At 35.8% G+C, this 25,399-nt stretch overlaps 1 protein-coding gene across 1 annotated transcript; it reads right to left on the bottom strand.

Moving 5' to 3' along the window:
* Positions 1 to 9,078: 9,078 nt before the first annotated feature.
* On the bottom strand, positions 9,079 to 23,417 carry LOC130647928 (uncharacterized). Its single transcript, XM_057453935.1, has 5 exons — positions 13,271 to 23,417; positions 11,449 to 13,079; positions 9,929 to 9,973; positions 9,693 to 9,839; positions 9,079 to 9,577 (listed from the first exon to the last, which is right to left on the bottom strand). The coding sequence occupies exon 1, from the start codon at positions 20,358 to 20,360 to the stop codon at positions 13,719 to 13,721; it is 6,642 nt and encodes a 2,213-aa protein (XP_057309918.1). The 5' UTR covers positions 20,361 to 23,417; the 3' UTR covers positions 9,079 to 9,577; positions 9,693 to 9,839; positions 9,929 to 9,973; positions 11,449 to 13,079; positions 13,271 to 13,718.
* Positions 23,418 to 25,399: the final 1,982 nt, after the last annotated feature.

Raw genomic sequence — 25,399 nt, 5'->3', positions numbered from 1 at the left:
CATGTCAAATTAAGAAGAATGTTACTTCTTGGAGTCAAATTGTCTCACTTATAACATTTATAAGGTCACAGTCCAAAATAAGTTCAATTAAGTCCCACAGTAAATCGTTTCATTGTTAAAAGCGATGCAACCTAGTAATATCAAAAGAATATCGCTAATACGAATATGTGACCCAAACGTTGTAACTCAAACGGACTGACACAGTTAGAAAGTCAATGAAATGTAGTTTTTGAAACTGTCGCTATTTCTTCAGCGCGCGATAAGGGCTGGGATTGGTCCCACGGTAAAGAATGACTTATTTATCTAAATTTTAAATGAAGCGCTACCACAGCGCCCAGTGTAATCGCTGAGTTCCGCAATCATGTCAAATTAAGATGATTGTTACTTCTTAGAGTCTAATTTTCTTATTTATCACATTCATTAGGTCACAGTCCAAAGTTAGTTCAATTAAGTCCCACATTCATTCGTTTCACTGTTAAAAGCGATGCAACCTAGTAATAACAGATAAATATTGCTAATTACATGTTGCTACGAATATGTGACGCAACCGTTGTAGCTCAAACGAACTAACACCGTTAGAAAGTAAATGAAATACACTTTTTGAAACTGTCGCTAATTCGTCAGCGCGCAATAACGGCTAGGATTGGTCCCCCAGTACAAAATGACTTATTTATCTACATTTTTAAATTAAGTGCTACCCTAGCGCTCAGTGTAATCGCAGAGTTCCGGCAATCATGTCAAATTAAGAAGAATGTTATTTCTTGGATTCCAATTGTCTCACTTATTACATTTATAAGATCATAGTCCAAAATCAGTTCAATTAAGTCCCACAGTCAATCGTTTCACTGTTAAAAGCGATACAACTTAGTAATATCGGTAACAATCACTAAATACATGTTGGTACGAATATGTGACGCAACTGTTGTAGTTGAAACGGACTGATACCGTTAGAAAGTCAATGAAATGTAGTTTTTGAAACTGTCGCTATTTCTACAGCGCACGATAACGGCTAGGATTGGTCCCACGGTAAAGAATGACTTATTTATCTAAATTTTTAAATTAAGTGCTACCCCAGCGCACAGTGTAATCGCTGAGTTCCGGCAATCATGTCAAATTAAGAAAAATGTTATTTCTTGGAGTCTAATTGTCTCACTTATTACATTTATAAGGTCATAGTCCAAAATCAGTTCAATTAAGTCCCACAGTGAATGGTTTCACTGTTAAAAGCGATACAACTTAGTAATATCGGTAACAATCACTAAATATATGTTGGTACGAATATGTGACGCAACTGTTGTAGTTGAAACGGACTGATGCCGTTAGAAAATCAATGAAATGTAGTATTTGAAACTGTCTCTATTTCTTCAGCGCGCGCTAAGGGCTAGGATTGGTCCAACAAAAAAAATTGACTTCTTTATCTAAATTTTTTTAACTGAAGCGGTACCACAGCACCCAGTGTAATCGCTGAGTTCCGGCAATCACGTCAAATTAAGAAGAATGTTATTTCTTGGAGTCCAATTGTCTCACTTTTACATTTATAAGGTCACAGCCCAAAATCAGTTCAATTAAGTCCCACAGTCAATCGATTCACTGTTAATTGCAATACAACCTAGTAATACCGGAAAGATATCACGAAATACATGTTGGTACGAATATGTGACTCAACTGTTGTAACACAAACGGATTGATACTGTTAGAAAGTCAATGAAATGTAGTTTTTGAAACTGTCTCTATTTCTTTAGCGCGGGATAACGGCTAGGATTGGTCCCACAGTAAAAAATCACTTATTTATCTAAATTTTTTAATGGAGGGCTACCACAGCGCCCAGTGTAATCGCTGACTTCCGGCAATCATGTCAAATTAAGAAGAATGTTATTTCTTGGAGTCCAAATGTCTCATTTATCACATTTATCAGGTCACAGTCCAAAGTTAGTTCAATTAAGTCCCACAGTAAATCGTTTCATTATTAAAAGCGATGCAACCTAGTAATATCAGAAGAATATCGCTAATACGAATATGTGACAAACCGTTGTAACTCAAACGAACTGACACCGTTAGAAAGTCAATGAGATGCAATTTTTGAAACTGTCGCTAATTCGTCAGCGCGCGATAACAGCTAGGATTGGTCCCCCAGTACAAAATGGCTTATTTATCTACATTTTTAAATTAAGTGCTACCCCAGCGCTAAGTGTAATCGCTGAAATCCGGCTATCATGTCAAATTAAGAAAAATGTTATTTCTTGGAGTCCAATTGTCTCAATTATCACATTTATAAGGTCATAGTCCAAAATCAGTTCAATTAAGTCCCACAGTCAATCGTTTCACTGTTAAAAGCGATACAACTTAGTAATATCGGTAACAATCACTAGATACATGTTGGTACGAATATGTGACGCAACTGTTGTAGTTGAAACGGACTGATACCGTTAGAAAGTCAATGAAATGTAGTTTTTGAAACTGTCGCTATTTCTACAGCGCACGATAATGGCTAGGATTGGTCCCACGGTAAAGAATGACTTATTTATCTACATTTTTAAATTAAGTCCTACCCCAGCGCTCAGTGTAATCGCTGAGTTCCGGCAATCATGTCAAATTAAGAAAAATGTTATTTCTTGGAGTCCAATTGTCTCACCTATTACATTTATAAGGTCATAGTCCAAAATCAGTTCAATTAAGACCCAGAGTCAATCGTTTCACTGTTAAAAGCGATACAACTTAGTAATATGGGTAACAATCACTAAATACATGTTGGTACGAATAGGTGACGCAACTGTTGTAGTTGAAACGGACTTATACCGTTAGAAAATCAATGAAACGTAGTATTTGAAACTGTCTCTATTTCTTCAGCGCGCGCTAAGAGCTAGGATTGGTCCCACAATCAAAATTGACTTATTTATCTAAATTTTTAAATGAAGCGCTACCACAGCGCCCAGTGTAATCGCTGACTTTCGGCAGTCATGTCAAATTAAAAAGAATGTTATTTCTTGGAGTCAAATTGTCTCACTTATTACATTTATAAGATCATAGTCCAAAATCAGTTCAATTAAGTCCCACAGTCAATCGTTTCACTGTTAAAAGCGATACAACTTAGTAATATCGGTAACAATCACTAAATACATGTTGCTCCGAATATGTGACGCAACTGTTGTAGTTGAAACGGACTGATACCGTTAGAAAGTCAATGAAATGTAGTTTTTGAAACTGTCGCCATTTCTACAGCGCACGATAACGGCTAGGATTGGTCCCACGGTAAAGAATGACTTATTTATCTAAATTTTTAAATTAAGTGCTACCCCAGCGCACAGTGTAATCGCTGAGTTCCGGCAATCATGTCAAATTAAGAAAAATGTTATTTCTTGGAGCCCAATTGTCTCACTTATTACATTTATAAGGTCATAGTCCAAAATCAGTTCAATTAAGTCCCACAGTGAATGGTTTCACTGTTAAAAGCGATACAACTTAGTAATATCGGTAACAATCACTAAATATATGTTGGTACGAATATGTGACGCAACTGTTGTAGTTGAAACGGACTGATACCGTTAGAAAATCAATGAAATGTAGTATTTGAAACTGTCTCTATTTCTTCAGCGCGCGCTAAGGGCTAGGATTGGTCCAACAAAAACCAGTATAAAAAGTGTTGCGGAGAGGTTGCCAAGGCAAAGGCATTAAGCACGGCAAGGAAAGGGCACGGCAAAGGCAGGCAAGGAAACAGGAAGAGGAATCAGCAAGGCAGGGGTAGGCAAGACAGGGGTAGGACAGGGGTAGCAAGGAAAGGGCACGGCAAAGGCAGGCAAGGAAACAGGAAGAGGAATCAGCAAGGCAGGGGTAGGCAAGGCATGGGAGGCACAGGCAAGGGTACAGTAGGCAGGCACCAGAAACGGCAAAGGAAGAGTAAGGGTGTATTATTAAGCAGGGCAAGGTAAGGGCACGGCAAAGAAACAGGAAACAGCAAAGCAGGGATAACCTAGGCATGGGAAGCGTAGGCAAAGGCATTAAGGACGGCAAGGAAAAGGCACGGTAAGTACGTATAGGACCACCTTAAATGCCACAAAAAGGGGAGTGAGAACCATATTTTTGTGGAAGATTGTAGTTACATTTTAGGCAAGTCACAAAAGAAGTGGTATTAGACAGGTCAAGTTGTAGGTCAGGAAATTGTATTTTTTAACACTGGCAGTAAGAATGCAGCAGTTCCGGTAGCGCGTAGAAAAAACATGGGTTCGCCCGTTCTTTTATATATCGCATTTCGTGTTTCCCCGCACTAGCAGACGACGGCTACATTAAATACAAAAAATTTCGGACGTTTTTATTTTAAGACATTTGAAAAGTCCGAATTTAATAACGTCCGAAATTTTTTGTGTCCGAATTTTACAAACCACTTTTTCGCCAAACGTTTCAAAACACTTTACTTTTTCAACGGAACTTTTTTTTTAAGATTTATTATCTATACAAAATTCATAGTTTTCCTCGGTTGCTTCGAAATTTTAAGAATTTTGGTGTCTCTCTATTTGGAGCTTTACAAAAGTTAAGCAAAAGTCCGAAATTCGGCTGAAAAAACGCCCGAAAATTTAAGGTCCGATAATTTGAAGTCCGAATTTTTTTGTACATAATGTATTATTATAGACTAGACTTTAAGCCATGGAAAAATGTACGGGGTGGCCCGTTCTTTATATAGCATTTTTTGTTTCTGTACCACGGCGTTTTTCTCGCAGAGACAAAATATGGGTATAATTAAAGAGACTGGGTGACCCGTCCTTTATATATCGTATTTCGTGTTTCCGTAACAGAAGAACAAACAGACAAACGGAAAAATCCACGGGTTTGCCCATTCTTAACACGACTTTTTCTTCGCGCACAGGGAGAGGAATACGGCTATTATTAAAGAGATAGGTAAAATTACTGTACCTCCAGGGTTGCCACTTATATTTTCAATATGCTCTTGCTGACCTAATTGTAAAGGGGAGTACAAAAATATATTTCGGGAAATTTTTACCACTCAAATTACCAACACCTCCCCGTATTGAAAAATGTTTATTAAAAAAGTAGCCCCTCCTCCTCACGAAAAATGTAAATTACTTAATAGAGTTTACTACGTTATTACAGATGACGATAGTCACATTTTAGTCAGTACAATATGGTCAAGAAAATATGGCTTGTCTTTTTTCCCAAGGATTTTATACTAAGTTTAGTCGCCGATTTCAGGCTTGTCAGGCATTTCTTTTAAATTCCTAATTTCAAAAGGGTCAGTGGCAACCCAGACCTTTTGGAACCGTGTTTTAGCAGTCTTAAATAATTGGTAGTATTTTGAAATGTATTTTTTTGGAATAGCTTAATTTAGACACTTTCGTTTCACACAAAAATGTTGAATCTATTTTCAATTCAATATTTAAAACAAAATTTTATAACGGTTAACCCTTCGTAAAACAAGGATTAACCGTTATAACCGACAAAACGTTAAGTCCATACACCTTAGTCATTGTTTACCTAGTTAAGTTCTATGGGCGAAATGTTTTTTTTAAAAGTATTTATTTCACATTTGCCCTGAAAAATTGTTTAGCAATTGTTTACAATCTGGGCAATATTCGGGTCCATTTTAAAATTAGAATTGTTCATTAAAAAGTGTACCTCGTTCTACGAAAGGTTAACAAAAAAATAACAATATAGTTATAGATTAGTTGTAATAAGGTGTAAAACGACCTCGTCGCCCACCACGACCTCGTCGCCCACCACGACCTTGTCGCCCTCCACGATCACGTCGACCACCACTAAACTCGTGCCCGCCATTGTGGACCCAACGTCCAAAAACCTCCAGGTCCATAGACCCGCTATGGGAAAGACGAAATTGCAGGAACTTCGTCCATACGTTCACTTAAAGAAAAATAATTTAAGGTTAATTAAATGCATTACATAGATAATACCCAAGGTATACCTTAGTTTTACATGCTAACAAAATTTTAAATATTTAAAAAAGTGATTTCTTACTTAGTTCCATGTCTGGAGCCGTTTTGGTGGGGTCTTCTTCATTGGTCCACTCGACCCCACCCTGTTTAATCCAACGTCCAAATGACCGATAATTCATGGAGCCAGGATGTAAAATCCTGTGCTCCACGAATTTAGCATATAGTGAAACTAAAAAGACGAGGTCAGCGATAATTTTTTTATTTCTGAATACCACTAATAGCAACAATAAGAATAATATACTTACCAAGTTCTAAATCGATTGGAGACGACATAATTTTTTAATTTGCTAAAAAACATAAATAAATCAGTTGCAAAACATCACAAATTATTGCTATGAATTATTTCTAGATTATCAATATAATTTTGGATACTTAGAAAGATTCTTTTTTCAACGATGCCTTATTAATGGTCAAAAAATGCTACATAGTGACAAAAAAATACAGTAGTCAATTTTATACATATTTATTTGGGTATATATGAACATTTTATTACGTAATATGTGAACAATCCCTTAACTGTCTAGTATACTAATATTCTTTATTCACTACATACAACTTTGTACAAAGATCATATCTTAAGGGAATTAATTTCGCGGAAGTCCTATTTTTGGTGAGAAATTTATTTTTCTTTGTTTATCCTGTCTTTTTATCGTCTTTTATGTAGAGGACATGGAATAAAACTACTGAAGTTAAGATGTATTCGTAGTAAAATTAGTACGACTAACGTAGTGAAATTTATTTTTCATAAAGAGAAATTCAGCAAGAATTTAAATTTCGCAAAATGGACAAAAGCTTGCTAAATTAATTCCCTTGTGGTAGCTAAAAATTTACTGACTAAACTCACAAATAATCTATGCTATGGAACAAAACTATATCAAAGGAAATATTCAGTGCCAAATGGTTTTATATAACAAGTAAATGTAGCACAATATCTCGCCTAATATATACGGCCATAAGTATCCAGAAGACGTTTAACGTAAGTAGCTTCACAGGTAATTTAAAATCTTGATTTGAATTCTACGTGACGTTACTGCTACCGTATAAAAGTAGACCTAACAAACAAGTTCAATCTGTCTATTAACTGCAATACTCGCAAGGTTCTAACAATTTTTCTCACTTTGAAACTTCGTTGTGACTAACAACCATGAAGGATCCTATAACGGTTAAATACTATACTAATAACTGATATAAGTAAGGGGGATTATTTGAGGATTATGATGATTGAAAAATTGTGTAAATGCTGAAAAATAAAGTTAAGACAATTACATTTCCTAACACAGGCTAGAACTAAGCATCTATCACTTCCCACCCTCATTGCTATGATTTTAGAAAAAAGCTTGTAGAGTATATGCTTACCAAATAAATCCTTCATGTATGTTTCATTGATACCATTGCCAGGGTGCGTCATGGATACCATTGTTAGTGTAGAGAATTTTCCTAAATGATTTACAAATTTACATTATGAATTGCGCAGTCCAAAAATTAAATGACATGACAAGTATCATTTGGCCGTCCTAACTCACTGTGAAAGAGTAGTTATGAAAAATAATGATATGAAAAATAAAAAAAAATTCACTGGCGGTACAATCTCTTAATAATGTCACATTTTATACAGAAGTGAAATTGAAACGAGTGTGGTTCCAAAATTGTTAAATTAACTTAAAAATTACATTACATAATGAAAATGGCAGTCCCACCTATGAAATATAAAATTAATTAATAAGAGCTACTTATCTGGTTGTTTTTCATTTAGAATAACTGCCACGTTATATCTTCCATTAGAATTTGAAAAAACTTGCTAACGTCTTCTACAAATCCCTTGGAATTTTTTTTATAGTACCTGAAAACAGGAACCAGTATAGAAAGTGTTGCGGAGAGGTTGCCAAGGCAAAGGCATTAAGCACGGCAAGGAAAGGGCACGGCCTAAGGCAGGCAGGGAATCGGCAAGGCAGGGGGGTAGGCAAGACATGGAAGGCACAGGCAACGGCATAGTAGGCAGGCACCAGGAAAGGCATAGGAAGGATGGCAAGGAATCAGCATGGCAGGGGTAGGCAAGGCATGGAAGGCACAGGCAAGGGCATAGTAGGCAGGCACCAGGAAAGACATAGGAAGGACGGCAATTCAAAGACACGACAAAGGCAGGCAGGGAAACTGGAATAGGAAACAGCAAGGCAGGGGTAAGCAAGGCATGGGAGGCACAGGCAACAGCATAAGAAAAGGCATGAAAAGGGTAGGCAATTAGTTTACCCGTCCTTTAGCTATATACTGCATTTCATGTCATGCTACTGTGGTTACCATCTTGCGTAGAGACAGACAGAATACTGCTATTATTAAAAAGAGACTAGTCGTTAGCCCGTGGAAAAATCCACGGGGTCGCCCGTCCTTTATATATCACATTTCGTGTTTCCGTTACGGGACGCGGTCACCCTTTTGAACACACAGACAAAATACGGCTATTATAATAGAGACTAGTCGTTAACCCGTGGAAAAATCCACGGGGTCGCCCGTCCTTTATATATCGCATTTCGTGTTTCCGTAACAGGACGCGGCTTTCGCGGACACACAGACAGACGACGGCTATTATTAAAGAGATAGTCGGTTACTCGTGGAAGATTCCACGGAGTCGTCCGTCCTTTATGTAACTCATTTCGTGTTTCCGTAACACGACGTATTCCTCGCGGACAGACCGACAAAATACGGCTATTATTAAAGAGACTAGTCGTTAACCCGTGGAGAAATCCACGGGGTCGCCCGTCCTTTATATATCACATTTCGTGTTTCCGTAACAGGACGCGGTAACCCTTTTGAACACACAGCCAGACGACGGCTATTATTATAGAGACTAGTTGGTAGCCCTTTGAAAAAACAAGGGGTCGCCCATCCTTTATATATCACATTTCCGTAACAAAAAGACAAACAGAGGCACGAACAGACAGACGACGCCTGCCCGTGTAAAAATCCACGGGATCGCCCGTCCTTTACGTTTACCCGTCGCAACAAGGTGGATAAAAATATATCTCATTTGATATTCGTTTTGGAATAGCTTAATTTATGATGGTGTCCATCAGTTGACATTAAAATTTTGAATCTATCAAGGGAATAAAAAAATTCTTCAATATAGAGTTAAGATAATTAACAAATTTAATAACATCTAACCCTTCGTAAAACAAGGTAGACAAAATATTTGTTTATCTAGTTAATTTCAATGGAAAAAATGTTGTTTTTTTCAAAGTATTTATTTTTTTCAATGGAAAAAATGTTGTTTTTTTCAAAGTATTTATTTTAAATTCAGCCTGAAAAATAGTTTAGCAATTGTTTGAATTTTGGCAATATTTAGGCCCATTTTAAATTTAGGATATTTTATTAAAAAAAAGTGCACCTCGTTTTACAAAGGGTTAGTAATAAAAATACATTTTAATATTGTGGCTTATACGGCCCACCACGACCGCGTCTCCCACCACGACCGCGTCTCCAACCACGACTGCTACTTCTACCACGATCCCGTCGCCCACCACAAAACTCAACCCCGCCATTATGCACCCAACGTCCAAACACTTCTAGGTCCATTGACCCGCTATGTCTAAGTCTGTACTGTAAAAATTTTGTCCATACTTGCACTTAAAGAAAAAATAATGTAAAGGTTAATACAATAAGTAACATAGATAATACCTAAGGTATACCAAAGTTTTAGATCCTAACAAAATTTTGAATACATGAAAAGTGATTTCTTACTCAATTCCATGTTGGGAGCTGTTTCGGTGGGGTCTTCTTCATTGGTCCACTCGACCCCACCCTGCTTTAGCCATCGGCCAAACGACCGATAATTCATGGAGCCAGGATGTTGTATCCTGTGCTCCACGAATTTAGCATAAAGTGAAACTATAAAAAACGGTATAATATATAATAACAGGTATAATTTTTTTATTTATTAATACCACTAATAGTAACAAAATCAATAATATACTTACCAAGTTCTAAGTTAATTTGTGCCGCCATTTTTTTCTCTATATTTGCTAAAAAACACAAATAAATCAGTTGTAAAACATCACAAATTATTTCTAGATTATCAGTACAGTACACTCCCGATAACTCGAACCTCAAGGGACCAAAAAAATAGTTCGAGTTATCGAATGTTCGACTTACCGGGGCATTCGATAACTCGAACTTTGGCCGATAAGTGAAAATAGTTCGAGTTATTAAAATTTTTTTTTCTTTTCTATTCTAACAAGAATACAGTCATAGTTATACATCACTGAAAAAAGTTCTAATGTGACTCTGTTTCACTGTAGCGGTAACGTCTCTCTCTGTCAATTAAAATACAGGAGAAAAAAGTTTTTGTCAACTTTGGAAGAACAATTTATATTATTGAAAGAAAAGTAGTCACTTTTTACCGAGATTGTTTTCATTTTTCCTCTGAAGTTCGAGTTATCGGGGGAATTTCTGTCCAGGTTCGACTTAACAAATGTTCGAGTTATCGGGGGTTCGAGTTATCGAGTGATTTTTGTGAGAAAGTATTAGTGAAGGTTCAACGGGAATTCAAAAACAGTTCAAGTTACTGGAAGTTCGAGTTATTGGGCGTTCGAGTTATCGGGAGTGTACTGTATATATTTTCGGATGCTTAGAAAGAATCTTATTATTTATGAATGTTTAATAATAAAATTAAAGAATGGTCAAAAAATCTACAAGGTGCTACATAGTGACAAAAAAATACAGTAGTCAATTTTGTACATATTTATTTGGATATTTATTTGGATATTTATAAAAAATTTATTACGTAATATGTGAACGGTCCCTAACTGTCTGGTGCAGACGATATAATGAAATACTTCAGAACAATTTTCTATATGTATACTAATATATATATTTATTATTAATTTTTCCCAAAAATACCAAGAAAAAAATGAATTTTCGCCAAATGGACAAAAGCTTGCTAAATTAATTCCCTTGTGGTAGCTAAAATTTACTGACTAAACTCACAAATAATCTATGCTATGGAACAAAACAATATCAAAGGAAATATTCAGTGCCAAATGGTTTTATATAACAAGTAAATGTAGCAACATATCTCGCCTACTATATACGGCCATACGTATCCAGAAGACGTTTAACGTAAGTAGCTTCACAGGTAATTTAAAATCTTGATTTGAATTCTACGTGACGTTACTGCTACCGTATAAAAGTAGACCTAACAAACAAGTTCAATGTGTCTATTAACTGCAATACTGGTAAACTTCTAATCATTTTTCTCACTTTGCAACCTTGTTGTCACTAGCAACTATGAGGGGTCCTATAACAGTAAGATACTATACTAATAACTGATATAAACAAAGGGAATTATTTGAGGATTATGATGATTAGAAAATTGTGTAACTCTTAAAAATAAAGTTAGAACAATCAAATTTCCAAACACATGCTAGAACTAAGGCTCTACCACTCCCCACCCTTAATGCTACGATTTCAGAAAAAAGCTTGTAAAGTATATGCTTACCAAATAAATCCTCTAGTATGTCTCATCCTCTACTTTTTTCTCATATGTGATCAATTGCCATTGTTAATGTAAAGAAATTTCCTAAATGATTTACAACTAGAATGTTAATTTTCGTACTAAAGTAACTGCATTATGAATTAAGCAGTCAAAAAATCAAATGACATGATCATTTGGCTGTCCAAACTAACTGTGACAGAGTAGTCATGAAAAATACTGATGTGAAAAATTAGCAAAGATTTTACTGGTGGTACAATGACATAATCATGTCAAATTTTATACAGAAGGAAATTTAAAAAGGGTGTGGTTTCAAAATTGTTAAAATAACTTAAAAATTACATTACACAATGAAAATGGTCTCGCCTTTATTTATAGTACACATTTAAATATAAAATTAATTAATAAGAGGTACTTATCTGATTGTTTTTCATTTAAAATAACTGCCATGTTATATCTTCCAGTAGAATTTGAAAAAACTTGCTAACGTCTTCTACAAATTCCTTGAAAGTTTATTATAGTACCTGAAAACAGGAAAAAGACAAAAGAGAGCAACAAAGGAACTGAAACTGTACAGTATCATTCAAATTACAAAATACATTAACTTTCACATATTTAGTGCAAATTCAATTCCTTTTTATAAGGTATTAATTGCCGGTCTCCTCCATCCCCTTACAACCGGACCTATCCTCACCGATATATCTCTTTAATGTCCTCACATAATTTTTAATTTTTTTCCTTCGTGGTTTAAAATCAAGACTGTGTGATATCTTAAGTATCATCATGGCCAGTTAAAAATTATCATATAATAAAATCTTTTCATAATATACTCATTTTGAGGAACATTAAAGTGTCAGATTTTACATTTCAGGATTTACTGACATTGGTTTCAATAGTTACCATACTCAATGATGGATCATACTTAATTTGTAAAAACTTTTGCAAAATAAACACAAAAAGTTCAAATCTAATTTTTGTGTTAACTTAGTAAAACTTGAAACTTAGTAAAGTCAATCACAATGTTAAATTTCATTTTATGCAAAAAAACATTTCTTTTTTGGCTTAAACGCTTTCTCTCAGTAACGTTTCCATAAATTAAGTTATATGAACCCCTGGCATAATTTTAAGTATATATACATACGCAATATATGTAACTAAATTTTTAGAATGTCATACACTGTATGCTTTTATTAACACATAAAATTTTACAAAAAAAGGGGAGGAAACCAAGAAGTGACCCACTTTTAAATTGACTTAGCTTAATGTTAAAAACCTTTTGTTTTACATTCTTAGAAGGAAAAAAGACAAGAAGGTAAATCAACCCAAAAGTCAGGTTACAAACTTGATTATATTAGGGCCTTCAGTAACTTAAGACTTGGTATGTGTTAATGAGCATGCATTTTAGACAAAAAGCCTTGTAAATAAAAGATTTTTCAGTGTTAAATAAGGACAATTTAAATTTGATTATCAAAACTTTAATAAACTTTGAGTGCACACAAATGCTTAGGCTTCTTACAAAAAACGAGGATTAATTTGCCTTTAAATTGAGTTTGTTGATAATAATCACACATCGTGATGCCTGATGTTAGGCAGAGTATTTTTACTTTATTTTAACCATGATTCTTGGATACAGCTTACTATACATTGATATTAAATCAAGTATCTGACTTCGGCTTATTACATCCAATAATTACGAATTCATGGGCAGACGGTTGTTTTGAGAAACAACTATTCTGTCTGTTGAACTAAAAATGTTTACCATGATTCTTGGATACAGCTTACTACACATTGATATTAGATCAAGTGTTTGACTTCGGCTTATTACAACCAATAATTACGAATTCATGGGCAGACGGTTGTTTTGAGAAACAACTATTCTGTCTGTCGAACTAAAAATGTTTACCATGATTCTTGGATACAGCTTACTATACATTGATATTATAATCAAGTATTTGACTTCGGCTTATTACATCCAATAATTACGAATTCATGGGCAGACGGTTGTTTTGAGAAACAACTATTCTGTCTGTTGAATTAAAAATGTTTACCATGATTCTTGGATACAGCTTACTATACATTGATATTAAATCAAGTATTTGACTTCGGCTTATTACATCCAATAATTACGAATTCACGGTCAGACGGTTTTTATTTTGTTTATTTTCTAAATCAAAATTTTACTTCGCATATTGATTTCACAACAAATATATGAACATATACAATGTTTTTTAATGTATATTATCTGCAACATAGGTTAATTTCAGTTGTGATTATCATTATGATTGAGATGTGCATATAATACATGAGCAATCTGCAGATGGTGAAGGACAAACTGCATCTTCAATATCATCATCGCAAAACTCGTCAAGGTCTTTCAGCAAGTTAATATACTTTACTATAGTGATATCAAATTTTTTGATGGTTTCATTCGATAATGCTTTCAGTCGTTGCTCTTCCTCTTGTCTGGCTTTCATACGAGGATGTGTATTAACGTACAAGAGACGTTCTTGAGTAATTGGCTCGACAAGTGCCCAATTCCTTTCTTTTTCGCATCTTGAAAATGCAGTGTAAGCTGTACCAAGGTTATTTTTTTCCATCTGAATTGATTGTTGTAACTTGATACGCATGTGGGTGGCAGTTTTACCATCTCCAATCGACATACCCTGACTTTTAGCAATTGTTATCGCATATCCTGGCATCAATGGCAGGCCATTTCTGCTGCAACAATTAGATTCACATCGACCTTCAACAGCAGTAATTGGTATCCATGTTGGATGTTCTGGAATCCATATTGGGCCTTTATAATTTGGGAAATCGACAATGACAGCTATAGGAAATTCAGGTGGTGACATATTTGGCGAATAAAGGATTGCAATTACTTTTCCCATCGCACCATTATTAAGACCGAGGCCCGTAAGACCTTTTTGGTTCTTAGTGAGTATTACAGTTGCACCAACTGCCATTAAAGATCTCAGCGGTATTTGACCCAGTTGCTTATCAGTCAAAGAGTGGTGTTTACCACTGCCTCTTGATGGAATTACAGCAACAGGCACACCGAGGCTAGCTAATTTATTGTGATTTTCCTCATTAACTTCATTCCATGTTTCCATCAATGTAAGGACGCGACCATGCGAAAAGTTACATTTTTCGGTTTGTGGCAAACCATCTTCGTAACGACTATTTATATCTTGCCAGTCTTGTTGAGTGATCGATCCATTACGTATTCTAAGAAGTCGCTGCAAAAGAGCTAACTGATCTGGGCCTTGACGCATTGTTTCTGTAAGAACAATAACATCTTGAAACGAGCGATAGATTGCATAGCCAGCAAAGTTGATTGTCGAATCATCGTGTTTTGGTGGCTGATGTAGATCCAAAGCACGAATTGGTCCAAGCTGACCAAGGTCACCAAAGAAATTGACAGCTGGTACACCACCATAATAATTATCAAAGTCTCCCGTAGCCTCGCATAATCTTTGGCTGCACCAGGCCACAAGAAGCTTCGACTGCATGCTACGTTCATCAATATTAAGTTGAAATAATTTCAGCTCATTGTTTTCATGCATACCTGTATACTTTCTCAGCTTTCTTAGAGATACATCACCCAACGGATAGTCAGAAAGCTGGACAGAATTTAAATTCTTATCTTTTTTCAGTTTGTGTGGTGGTGGAGTCATTGAATGTATAGTGCGACCATTAGGTATGAGGACTGATGCTGCACCAGTTGGGGCCAAGTTCATAACAGCAGAATTTCGCTTAAAAATACGCCGAACGATTCTGGTGAGCGCAGTAATGATGAATGTTTTCCCAACACCAGCTGTTCCTTGTATTAATAAACGTAATGGCTGGGTACCTGTTGGCAAAGTTCCTTTTGCAACTTGCAATAAATGCTGAAGATTTATACCAATGACTGTTCTCTGTAATTCATTAGCATTTAAGATGTTTATTTGGGGTAAGGTACAATCATCAGCCAGATGCAATTCATTTCTTTCTGCTTCTTCAGATATAGATTGTAACCATGTGTCAGCATTAATTGGCCATTGACTACCAAAACTTTGAATTGCATAATTATTCCAATCAAATGTAGGCCCTCCATTGGGAAGAACTTGTTGTACATCCGGCTCATTGATATCAGCAACGTGATGCCTTGCAATATCTCTCATTATCGCTCTGCCTATGTTCATTTGTGCAATGACTGAATTTTGGGAACTTTGAGAACTTGCATCTGTATATTGTGATGATTGACATGAAGACTGATTATCGGTTTCATTATTGATTACACGAGTGTGACTTTGTTTTCTCTCACTCTTTTTATCGAATGATTGTTTAGCCTCCTTCAATGCATCTATTAATATAGGGGGACAGTTTTCAGTTTGAACAAAGGAAGCCAAAGCAGCAGCAAATGACTCATGTTGTCCCTTCAATTCTTCAGTATTATGCCACGTTCCAACAGAAAATATAACGAGCATAGCTTTTGCATAGTCCTCAGTAACAGGCCAAACAGGTTTTGTAGATATTCCTGTAAAAACTGGCACGTGATCTACTTTGCAGGTACAATTACATTTCTTGCTCCAGTTCCATAATGATATTTCTGGCTCAGTTTCTCTACGCTTATCGCTCAAGTATTTATCCAATGTGCTATTCTTTGTAACGGTTCCATCTTCACCAGACGTATCCAATGCTCGGAAGCCACTGATACCAATGTATCGAAAATTCCTGGTACATCTAGTCAAACGGCCACCACTATTAATAAAATCTGCCGCAGCACCTGGTACATCTACCAGACCAGCAATTTTTTGAAGTAGTCGTTGAGCCAAATTTTTAACAGTGCTTCCATCAGCAGTGTTTTCAATGAGATGCCGATAAACATGTACCAAATCTTCAGTTGAGGCTGCCCCCTTGCAAGCATAACCAGCAATGTATTTTTGAAGAGCCAGAAGATCCTGATCGATAATGACTTGACTGTCACAATTTGCTAGCCAACTAAGCAGACGTGTTTTAACATGCATCATTAGGCGAGGATGATCGCGTGGTCCCTCATATCTAGGATGTTCCCCTTTTGTTATGACAGCATGAAAAGGATGAATCTCTTTGCCACTTGTTTTTTTGGTTTGTGGATCAAGATCACCAAAATGAAAACGACAGTACTTTTTTGGAGCGGTATCCTTTTCCTTATTATTCTTACGACGATAACGCAAACAACTGGAATTACAATTATGGAGACCTATTCTATTAACAAGATAAGTATGTTGCTCTCTTATACCACCTTCATGGTTAGCGACATCTGCAAGTTCTTGCGCCAATGGGTTATGGTCTGGAGGAGCTTGACTCCCTTCTGGTGTTGGCCATTGATTTTTGTTTGGAACCCAAGTTCTAATTCCAGAGGTATCTATAATTTCATTTCCCCCAGCAGGATGCAGTGAAGTAAATATGGGTGAAAAAATGTCATCACTGTCTTCATTTGTGGTTTGCAACCAATTTTGAAGTTCTTGTGCAGCAGTTTGGGATGCTTGTGAGTCAGGTACATCATTCGACAATCCATCCATGATTGTTTTGACCTTTTGAGCGTGTTTAGAGGACGATATAATTGCGTGACCATGTATCTCACCTCGACCTTTAGCGAATTCATATCGCCACCAACTATCATTATATTGAAACACTTTCTTGTTGACTGTGGCAAAGTAATTTATAGTCCTTGCATCAAAATACTGTGTGACGATATGAAGATTTTGTAGAATCATTTCCCGCTTGAATTTGCTGTCGTTTTCCATTTGTTGCCGCACAGTATCTTCGTTTAAATTGTTTATTAAGGCATGATACTTAATAAGTAATTCATGTAATGGTTTCCAATGAAATTCTGCACAACTGTTGGTATCAAAATAGGCCGGTAAATCGCCAAACTCATTTCGTCTGAAAAACAACAGAGCATCCACTTTTTTTTTTTGGTCTCTCCAGTATGGATCGGTATTCACCAGGTTTTTTCCAATACTAATAATTTTTCGTGGAACTGAATCATCGTCATTTTGTAAATTATCTCTCAGTTCAGCAATTGTGAGATGCGCATCATTTAATTGTTGGGAAACAAGAAAGCTACCCTGCTGTAGTGCTTGCATTCGTAAACGCATATTCAATAAGAAAAATTTTAAGTATGGATGACGCGCTACACGATTATCAGAACAATAATATATATGTTCGATGTATTCTTCAAAGTTAATTTTACTCAACCTTGGAACCGTTAAGTCACAATTTCCATTAATAAAAACAGTTGGGTATGCCATAGTAAAAAAACCAGGAGTTTTTAATTCTCGAATAGGCTGCTCTCGTGTATATTCCAAATTTGCATTCGCAATTGTGCCATGTTCAAGAGCTTGATTAACTGCATCTTCAGAGCCCAAGAGCTTCTGCAGTATTGTTCGCAACTCTTTGTCAGCATCTTTAGATTCAAGTGGACAAACTAAACCAGAACGGGTTATACTTTCGTCATCTTGAGGTAAGTTTTCCAGAAATTGATTTTCAGCAGGACCCTTGTCTTCCTCTGGTATAATATGTGGCATTTCAACAACAGGCAAGCTAGGTAATTCAGAACGCATCTCTGGTAAATTTTGAATGCGGTCATATTTTATCGAAACATCCTTATAGTACTCATTCGGTAGGAACTGAAAGTAGCGTCCTTTTAAAGGTTTGTCAATGTGATCAGAGCCATTGTATAGATGTTCACTATTAGTATCTGGATATTCAGTGCCACCTTCTGGGTATCCAAAACACAGCCCTCGTAATGCATTTTCAACTTTACCCCTTTGCACAGTATACTGTTGAACTGAATTTCGACTTCCTTTCTTTTTAATAACCACTATTCCAACCTGAGATGGTAACGATGGCAATTCTTTAGCAATTTGCATTCTCTGAGGAAAACTGATACAATGTCCTTTTGATGCAAGCATGCCATATCGCAGGAGGTGTATATTCATGATAACAGTGATACGACGAATCAATGCTACTTCCAGTATGGTCAAATTTTGAAGATATGGTGGTACCGGTAAAAAATGCATATCATTATGGCGGATGTTATCGTGTAATGGGCCCAAATCATCATCATCAACTGACAGTATACCGGAAAATCTAGCAGGTGTTGTTACATTCTTTTTAAAACGACTAAGGCTTTCCCGATGACACCTGTCACACCTTCCATCGCTGAAAATTTTCCAAGGCTTAACGGCAATTGGTTTTGTTTCGTTTTCTGCAGTAGGACTGATAGGGGGAGTAGCATGAAATACTGGTCGGGTTTCACGACAAGTTTTACAGGTTGCCAAACTATGCAACTTCTCACCTTCTTCGAACTGTATTACAGCTGCAACAACATCAGGATTTTGATGAATAGAGGAGGTTTCATTTCCATAAATTTGATCACTGGTCTGGTTGTCTGTGACAATTGTCGGAACTGACTGTGTGGTTTGTATGGACTGAGTGGTTGGTAAAATATTTACTAGATTGTGTGTAGTAATTGGAAGTGTAAGGTGTGGCAGGGAATATGTATGTTTGGAGGCAGGCGGTTTTTTCAAACTACCATTTTCCTGATTACTTACGGCTGTTTTAGAAATGTTTTTTTTGCAGCTATAAATTATTCGCCTGTGTCTGTTGAATGTTTCCATACTTGTTTCATTAACTTTAGGTTCTTCATATTTAATATTTAACTGAAGACACTTTAGCTTTAAAGCAGGTTCTTTATTATAATTTGGCTTGCGTTTACGCTTGGTTGTAGGTTTGGTTGTAGGTTTAGGTGTAGGTTTGGGTTTAGGCTTGGATTTAGGCTTATGTTTAGGCTTAACTTTTTTTGGTATTATAGCAGCAGACATATAAGATTTCATTATTTTCTCTACTAGGAGGTCTTGATTTTGATTCAAAGTAGTAACTTCCTTTTCACCAGGTTTTTCATTAGTTATATTTTCAGGATATTTTGATGACAAACAAGGAATTTTTTTAGGTGGACTGAGTGATGTGGATGATGTAACAGGAGTAACGCTCACATTATCATCAAAGATCAACGATTGATAGTGATTTTGATTAACCCTGCCAAGCAAAATGAAAGCACCTGCAGTGGTACCATCAGTCAATAGATGTGCCACTTGTTGTTCACCAGGAATATCATGTGTTTCGTCATGAGTAGGACTAATGAGGGTATATGGGCGTGTTGCAGTACTGGTATCGGCTGTTATCAAAATGTTTACGCCCAAAATTATTGCAGTAGCCCGTATGAAAATCTCTTCAACATCAACAGTAGGTCTTGACTGAGTTTGTATGTCGCGTTCCCACTCTTCCGGCTTTATGGTTAAAAAGATTCTGTTATTTTGAAAAATTTCTAGATTACTATTTTCTCGAACAAATTTGACCACAGCTGCTCGTAGTTGAAGATGATTCTGGAAATGTAGTCCAAGGGGCACAATTTGTCTGATCTCAGGGCGATTAAGTTGCTGTACTACTGCTCTATAAAAGCAGTTGCCATCCCCTTTGGTCACTTCTCGATATGTTATATTTGACAAACCAATACTTCTAGCGTAAGCGACTATTTGATCAGCAGAAGTTGACTGATTAAGAAGATGCGTAGCATAGGAATCCTGTAGTGCTATTTGGAAGTCGATATCATTGTTATTAAAAGGCCCAGGATTGCTTTCAATATCGCCAGATAACAGTAACAGTAATTTCAAAGACGCAAGATTTATATTACAGCTCAGACAACACATGAAAATTATTGAAATAAAAAGTTTCAAGAAATGAATGAAGTTGTTGTTACCATCGATCTGGTCAAAAAACATTTCAGAACGGCTGTAAAAATTTGTTGTTTCATTCCTAATGTTATTGGAGCAACTAGCAGCTACATTATAAAAAGAACCAATGGTGGCACGATATGCTTGGACAGATATCATGATTAATTTGTCTTGATTATTCTACGATGCTACAATTAGCTACAATGTGACACAATTTTATGATGCTACGGTTGCTTCCTAGCTGCAGTTAGCACCTAAATCAGATATAAACATAAACGTATATCTTCTTACTTTGGTGACTGTGGCAATGTAGTCCTTGAATCAAAATACAGGAGCAGGGAACAAAAAATAAGATTTAAACAGTAAGCTACAATTTCTACGATTAATAGCTATCTAGCCAGGTATATAATAGCCAAAATGCAAGGACACAGCTGGGGACAAAAATCAGATATAAAGATGCACCAAGCTGCAGTTTACACCTAGCTAAATGTGTTTTGTTTACTAACACAAAAGAGACGGACAAAATTATGAAATAATACTTATCCAATAATCCAGGAAGTATCAATTTCGTTCCAGCAAACAAACACAACACACTCCGGTAAATTTCCAGAGGGTTTGAAAAAAGTGGCGCCAGAAAAGTATATTTCCATCGCTTAAACCACGTGTTCTACTTTATCCAATCAAAGCGAAGAATTTTTGTGTTTGGAAAAATCTACGTGTTCCATTTTGTCCAATAAATCAATGGAAAAAATGTTTGTTTTTGGAAAAACTATAGTTACCTCATTCTCGTCCCCAGAGCCCTTTCAAATTTATCTCAAAGAGCTCTGGGGTCGAGAATGTAGTTACCTGCGTCTGCATTAGCAAATTCGCAGTTTGTTCCGGACGCAATATATCGCATATAAATATGTTGAAAAAATATATCACGGGCCAATGACATTACTTTTTGTTTATAATCTAACCAATCAGAAAGTGCTAAGATGTAAATAAACATGGTATCCGGTGTCCGTTTACCTACCGGTGGGTCAAAGAAGGGTCGGTTTCATTTAGGATACTATACTAGCTAGCCAGTTTTAATCCTATAGATATTCCTAATCAGGGCAAAATTACCCGACTGAATATAATATGTGTAGTCAAAAGATATGAGCCTGTCAAGAACAATTCTTTTTTTCCAGCTACTTTTATACTAGCCAGCTATATGTTCACTAGCTTTAGTTAGGTAGCTAGTGATGATCTTTTTACATGGCTTTGCATTAGCTAGGTAGCTAGCTAAAGGCTAAAAAGTTGTTCATTACATGTATCAAATAGTATAATTTAATAGAAAATACAGTAAACAACTTCCCTGATAAGACAACAATAGAAAAAGCAAGCTTAATTACGGATTACCAAGGCGTGCATTATAGTTATGTTTTTCCTAGCCCTGTCCAGGATTCGAACCCAGATCTCCCATTTCCATAAATGAGTGTCATAGCCATTAGACCAACAGGGCATAATACATAATATATACATGGCATACAGAATTTTAACAGTTTCACATTATACTCAGAAACTTACTAAGCTTTCTTCTGTACCTTGACTGTTAATATTGTTAGAGTTATTAACAACCAATATCGTCAAATCCATATATACATATATTTAAATATTTTCAGTATAGCTATAGGTGTTGACGATTGCATGATAACCGTTCGTCAGAATTTGCCCTGGTAATAAAAAATGCAGGTGTTGGATGTAAGCATCAGAATTTAAAACGTCTCAAACAAATAACAAATGTATATACATGTTCAAAAAGTTTCCCGATATATATATTTATATTGCAATAATTTCCGTTTCTGTAACTTGAGCCGTACTGGTGTATGCTCACTGGCAGGGTTAAAAAAATTTATTTCCTGACCTGTGTACAATATAGCTACAATCGTCCACAAAAATATGGCTTTCCATTCCCCCTCAATGTTGAAAACTACTGCCCTTTGTGGCTGACCAACGTAAACGATTACACGTGACATACCTTTACATAAACATTGATCATCAGTGGGGACCGAACGTACTATTTGCAGAATATGTGACTATAGCTAGCTATGTTTTTTTGCTGACTTTTCTAAACTTTTTGGTTCTTGGTTTTTCATATATAAAACTGTCAGAGCCAACAAATTTTGTGTTGCTGACTTTTCTAAAATAGTAATGTCGCGCCATAGATTAGTGGTTATAGCTCTCGTACTCTGTGCGGGAGACCGGGGTTCGATTCCTCTTGACGGCGATTCAACATGGGCGAGTGAATGTTACCATACCCCCGGGTTAACCCAAGCCATGTGAGGGAAATTGGGAAGATGGCACACTGTGTGGGCCGTTGGATGTTGCCGGGAGTTGTCTAGTAGAGCGCGGGCCCTAATTGGGTCTGCGTAGCTCAAAATGAGCATTAAATACTCTAGGACTCTCCATCAAGCCATGGCCCCTCCTGGAAATAATAGACAGGGTATATCCCTCGATATTTGTGAGGCTAGTCATGTAAAATATGCACATCTATCTATCTATATCTATCTATCTATCTAAACTTTTTGGTTTTTGATATATAAAATTGTCAGGGCCAACAATTTTGTGCACAATTGTAGCTAGAAACAAGCTATGTGATGGGACAAAATATAATTATTGTGTAGTACATGTATAGCTATATTGGTAGTTTTATCCCAGCTAAGTGGTTAATTTTATGCTAGTCTTTTTGCTAGCTATATAAAGGCACTTGTTGCTCTTTTTATGCTAGCTAGCTATTACTCTTTTAAAGTTAGCTAGCTATACACTATATCCTATCTAAGGCTAAGAAGGGGTTCATTACATGTAAAAAAAAAATAGTGATATACTAGCTAGCTAAACATACCCTTTCTTCGTTTCTTGAAAATGACCTTATATATATATACAATATACAAATTACGCTAGGCCATCTTTAAATAAACAAAAGCACTCCCTCGTTGTGTCAATAAAAAAACACCTTGTCTCGCTTAATTTAGCAATTATATAAGAGAATGACCGGATTAAAGTACTGGGCAACCCAGTCCAAAAAAAAAGTGGCACGAAAATTCAATGATTTTGATGTATAGTGGGGGCGGAAATCCTATACACTCTCCTCCGTCCCTTATATTTGGCTTATTTAATGAGGAAATGGGCTCCGCTACGCTCCGGGCGCTGACGCGCCCTCCGCTTCTCTCCGCAAAAAGACAAAAGCGAGCAACAAAGGAACAGGAAGTGTACAGTATCAGTGAAATTACAAAATACATTAATTTTCAAATATTTGGTGCTAATTTGATTCCTTTTTAACTGATTGTACCTTATGCGTATAACTTATTTTTGTGGATTTGGCTGAAAACCGCAAAACTAAGATCTGTGAAAAATTTAAAATCTCTTATCCGTAAAAATGTTCTATTTGTTCGTACTTCAAACCTAAACCTCAGACATTGAGTTCTTTGTTTCACATTTGAAAATACTTTTTTCTGAATACCTTTACTAATCTTTTGGCATGTGCAAAAATTTATACCTCATATTTCTGGAAAACGAAGTCATCTAAAAATATAGCATTTTGGGCCAGCACCACAAAAATTTTGTATGCATAAGGTATTAATTGCCGGTCTCCTCCATCCCCTTACAACCGGACCTATCCTCACCAATATATCTCCTTAATGTCCTCACATAATTTTTAGGTTTTTTCCTTCATGGTTTGAAATCAAGACTGTGTGATATCTTAGGGGATCATAGTATCATTATGGTCAGTTAAAAATTATTTTCATTGTTATATAGTGAAAGTCTTTCCATAGTACTGATTTTGAGGAATATTAAAGTGTCAAATTTGACATTTCAGGATTTACTGACATTGGTTACAGAAGTCAATGATGATGATACTTAATTTGTAAAATAAAAATAAAAACACAAAAATTGTTTTAGTGAACTTAGTAAACCTTGAAACTTAGTAATATGAACCCCCTGGGATAATTGTAAGTATACATACTATACACGGAACTAAATGTTTAGAATGTCATACACATTAACACATAAAATTTAGTACAAAAAAAGGGGAGGAAACCAAGAAGTGACCCACTTTTAAATTGACTTAGCTTAATGTTAAAAACCTTTTGTTTTACATTCTTAGAAGGAAAAAAGACAAGAAGGTAAATCAACTCAAAAGTCAGGTTACAAACTTGATTATATTAGGGCCTTCAGTAACTTAAGACTAACTTAAGGTATGTGTTAATGAGCATGTATTTTAGACAAAAAGCCTTGTAAATAAAAGATTTTTCAGTGTTAAATAAGGACAATTTAAATTTGATGCACAAATTATCAAAATTTTAAGAAACTCTGAGTGCACACAAATGCTTAGGCTTCTTACAAAAAACGTGGATTAATTTGCCTTTAAATTGAGTTTGTTGATAATAATCACACATCTTGATGCCTGATTTTAGGCAGAGTATTTTTAGTTTATTTTAACCATGATTCTTGGATACAGCTTACTATACATTGATATTAAATCGAGTATCTGACTTCGGCTTATTACATCCAATAATTACGAATTCATGGGCAGACGGTTGTTTTGAGAAACAACTATTCTGTCTGTTGAACTAAAAACTTCTACCATGATTCTTGGATACAGCTTACTACACATTGATATTAGATCAAGTGTTTGACTTCGGCTTATTACATCCAATAATTACGAATTCATGGGCAGACGGTTGTTTTGAGAAACAACTATTCTGTCTGTCGAACTAAAAATGTTTACCATGATTCTTGGATACAGCTTACTACACATTGATATTAGATCAAGTGTTTGACTTCGGCTTATTACATCCAATAATTACAAATTCATGGGCAGACGGTTGTTTTGAGAAACAACTATTTTGTCTGTTGAATTAAAAATGTTTACCATGATTCTTGGATACAGCTTACTATACATTGATATTATAATCAAGTATTTGACTTCGGCTTATTACATCCAATAATTACGAATTCATGGGCAGACGGTTTTTATTTTGTTTATTTTCTAAATCAAAATTTTACTTCGCATATTGATTTCACAACAAATATATGAACATATACAATGTTTTTTAATGTATATTATCTGCAACATAGGTTAATTTCAGTTGTGATTATCATTATGATTGAGATGTGCATATAATACATGAGCAATCTGCAGATGGTGAAGGACAAACTGCATCTTCAATATC

Source organism: Hydractinia symbiolongicarpus, chromosome 6 (genome assembly GCF_029227915.1).
Source record: "Hydractinia symbiolongicarpus strain clone_291-10 chromosome 6, HSymV2.1, whole genome shotgun sequence".
NCBI classification, from domain to species: Eukaryota; Metazoa; Cnidaria; class Hydrozoa; order Anthoathecata; family Hydractiniidae; genus Hydractinia; species Hydractinia symbiolongicarpus.
The sequence above is the reverse complement of the archived record's forward strand: the minus strand, read 5'-3'. Positions and strand labels throughout refer to the sequence as shown.

Coding starts and splice junctions, on each gene's coding strand:
- LOC130647928 (XM_057453935.1), bottom strand. CDS start 20,360: ATGATATCTGTCCAAGCATATCGTGCCACCATTGGTTCTTTTTATAAT.